General features: G+C 32.4%; 1 protein-coding gene across 1 annotated transcript in view; it reads left to right on the top strand.

Annotated features, from left to right (window-relative positions):
• Positions 1 to 710: 710 nt before the first annotated feature.
• LOC117502009 (TGF-beta receptor type-2-like) overlaps positions 711 to 1,471 on the top strand; it is a 48,127-nt gene continuing 47,366 nt past the window's right edge. Inside the window, exon 1 of the mRNA XM_034160989.1 lies at positions 711 to 950. Within this exon, the coding sequence (XP_034016880.1) occupies positions 875 to 950 (76 nt within the window). The 5' untranslated portion in view covers positions 711 to 874. The remainder of the gene's footprint in view (positions 951 to 1,471) is intronic.

The following is a 1,471-nucleotide window of genomic DNA, read 5'->3' as shown; positions in this document are numbered from 1 at the left end:
AGTCATTATGATTGGTTTGCTGACTATGGTGTTACTGTACTTGATTGTCCCCATAGACGATCCCTCATAGATTCTCTATGGGGTATTGTACAGAGGAACATAAGATAAACCAGATCCAAGAATCCAGATGACCTTAAGGCTGCTATCAAAGAAACCTGGACCTCCAAAACACCTCAGCAGCGCCACAGGCTGAACGCCTCCACACACCGCACTGATTCATTCAAAAGCTCCCTAAGTACTGAGTGTGTAAATGAACTTTTCAGAAGTTATACAAAATTAAATTAAAAATATATATAGTGTACTGAAACTAGAACATGTACATTTTCACTCTGAAATACCTAAAAATATTGAACTTTTTCAAATTTTAAAAATTTTTTTTTGAGATGCCCCTAATTCTGGTTTTGACCTCCATAATAATGCCACATCCTAAAATTCTGATTTAGCATCACATAATCATGAGAAAACACGTTAAATGTGGTTAAAATAAGACGCTGATATTTGTTTTTCTTTTACTTAAAGCTGTTAATATTGTGATAGAAATCATTTTGAAGATGAGAGTTGATTTTTTTTTTGTGGCTGTGCTGTGAAGCTAGCGTGTGACTTCACGTTAGCTTTTAGCCTCATAATGACACGGTTGGAGCCGCAGAGCTCGACTGAGAAACGAAGAAAGAAAAAAAAAGTGTCCAACCCCTCTGAAGATTTCCTGTTTCATAAAAGTGCACATACTGTGTGAGTCATATAGGGCAAGTCCTGCTCTGTCTGCTCCTCTTCTGAGCGGAGCAGCGGAGAGTTTCGAAGGCGCAGCAGAAGCAACACTCCGGACATTATCCGCTGTCAAAAGTTCGACAGGAGTAGTAAAGAAGTCCGGGTCCAAATGGAGCTGCTTCGTTTTTCCGCTTTTTGCTGGTGTAGAAACGTACTTTTTACGTGTTTTTTGCTCCAACAAGCGGGTGAGTTTTTATTTATTTATTTATTTTTAACTTAAACAAACAGCCTACACGAGTGTTACAACTTTTAAGGTTAAATTTAAACGGAATCAAAATGTGCAATATCTGCTATTAATGTAAGCAATTAATTGGGTTTACTTTTTCGAAAATAAATAAATAAATAAAATAAAAACTTGTGAAAGCTCCTGCATCAAAGCTGGAGGTGTGTGCGCGTGCGTACGTGCTTATATATATATATATATATATATATGTATATATATATATGTATATATGTATATGTATATATATATATGTGTATATGTATATGTATATATATATATGTGTATATGTATATGTATATATATATATGTGTATATGTATATGTATATATATATATGTGTATATGTATATGTATATATATATGTATATATATGTATATATATATATGTATATATATGTATATGTGTATATATATATATATGTATATGTATATGTATATGTATATATATATGTATATGTATATATATATGTATATATATGTGTAT

The sequence above is a fragment of the Thalassophryne amazonica genome, chromosome 20 (assembly GCF_902500255.1).
Source record: "Thalassophryne amazonica chromosome 20, fThaAma1.1, whole genome shotgun sequence".
NCBI lineage: Eukaryota > Metazoa > Chordata > Actinopteri > Batrachoidiformes > Batrachoididae > Thalassophryne > Thalassophryne amazonica.
The sequence above is the reverse complement of the archived record's forward strand: the minus strand, read 5'-3'. Positions and strand labels throughout refer to the sequence as shown.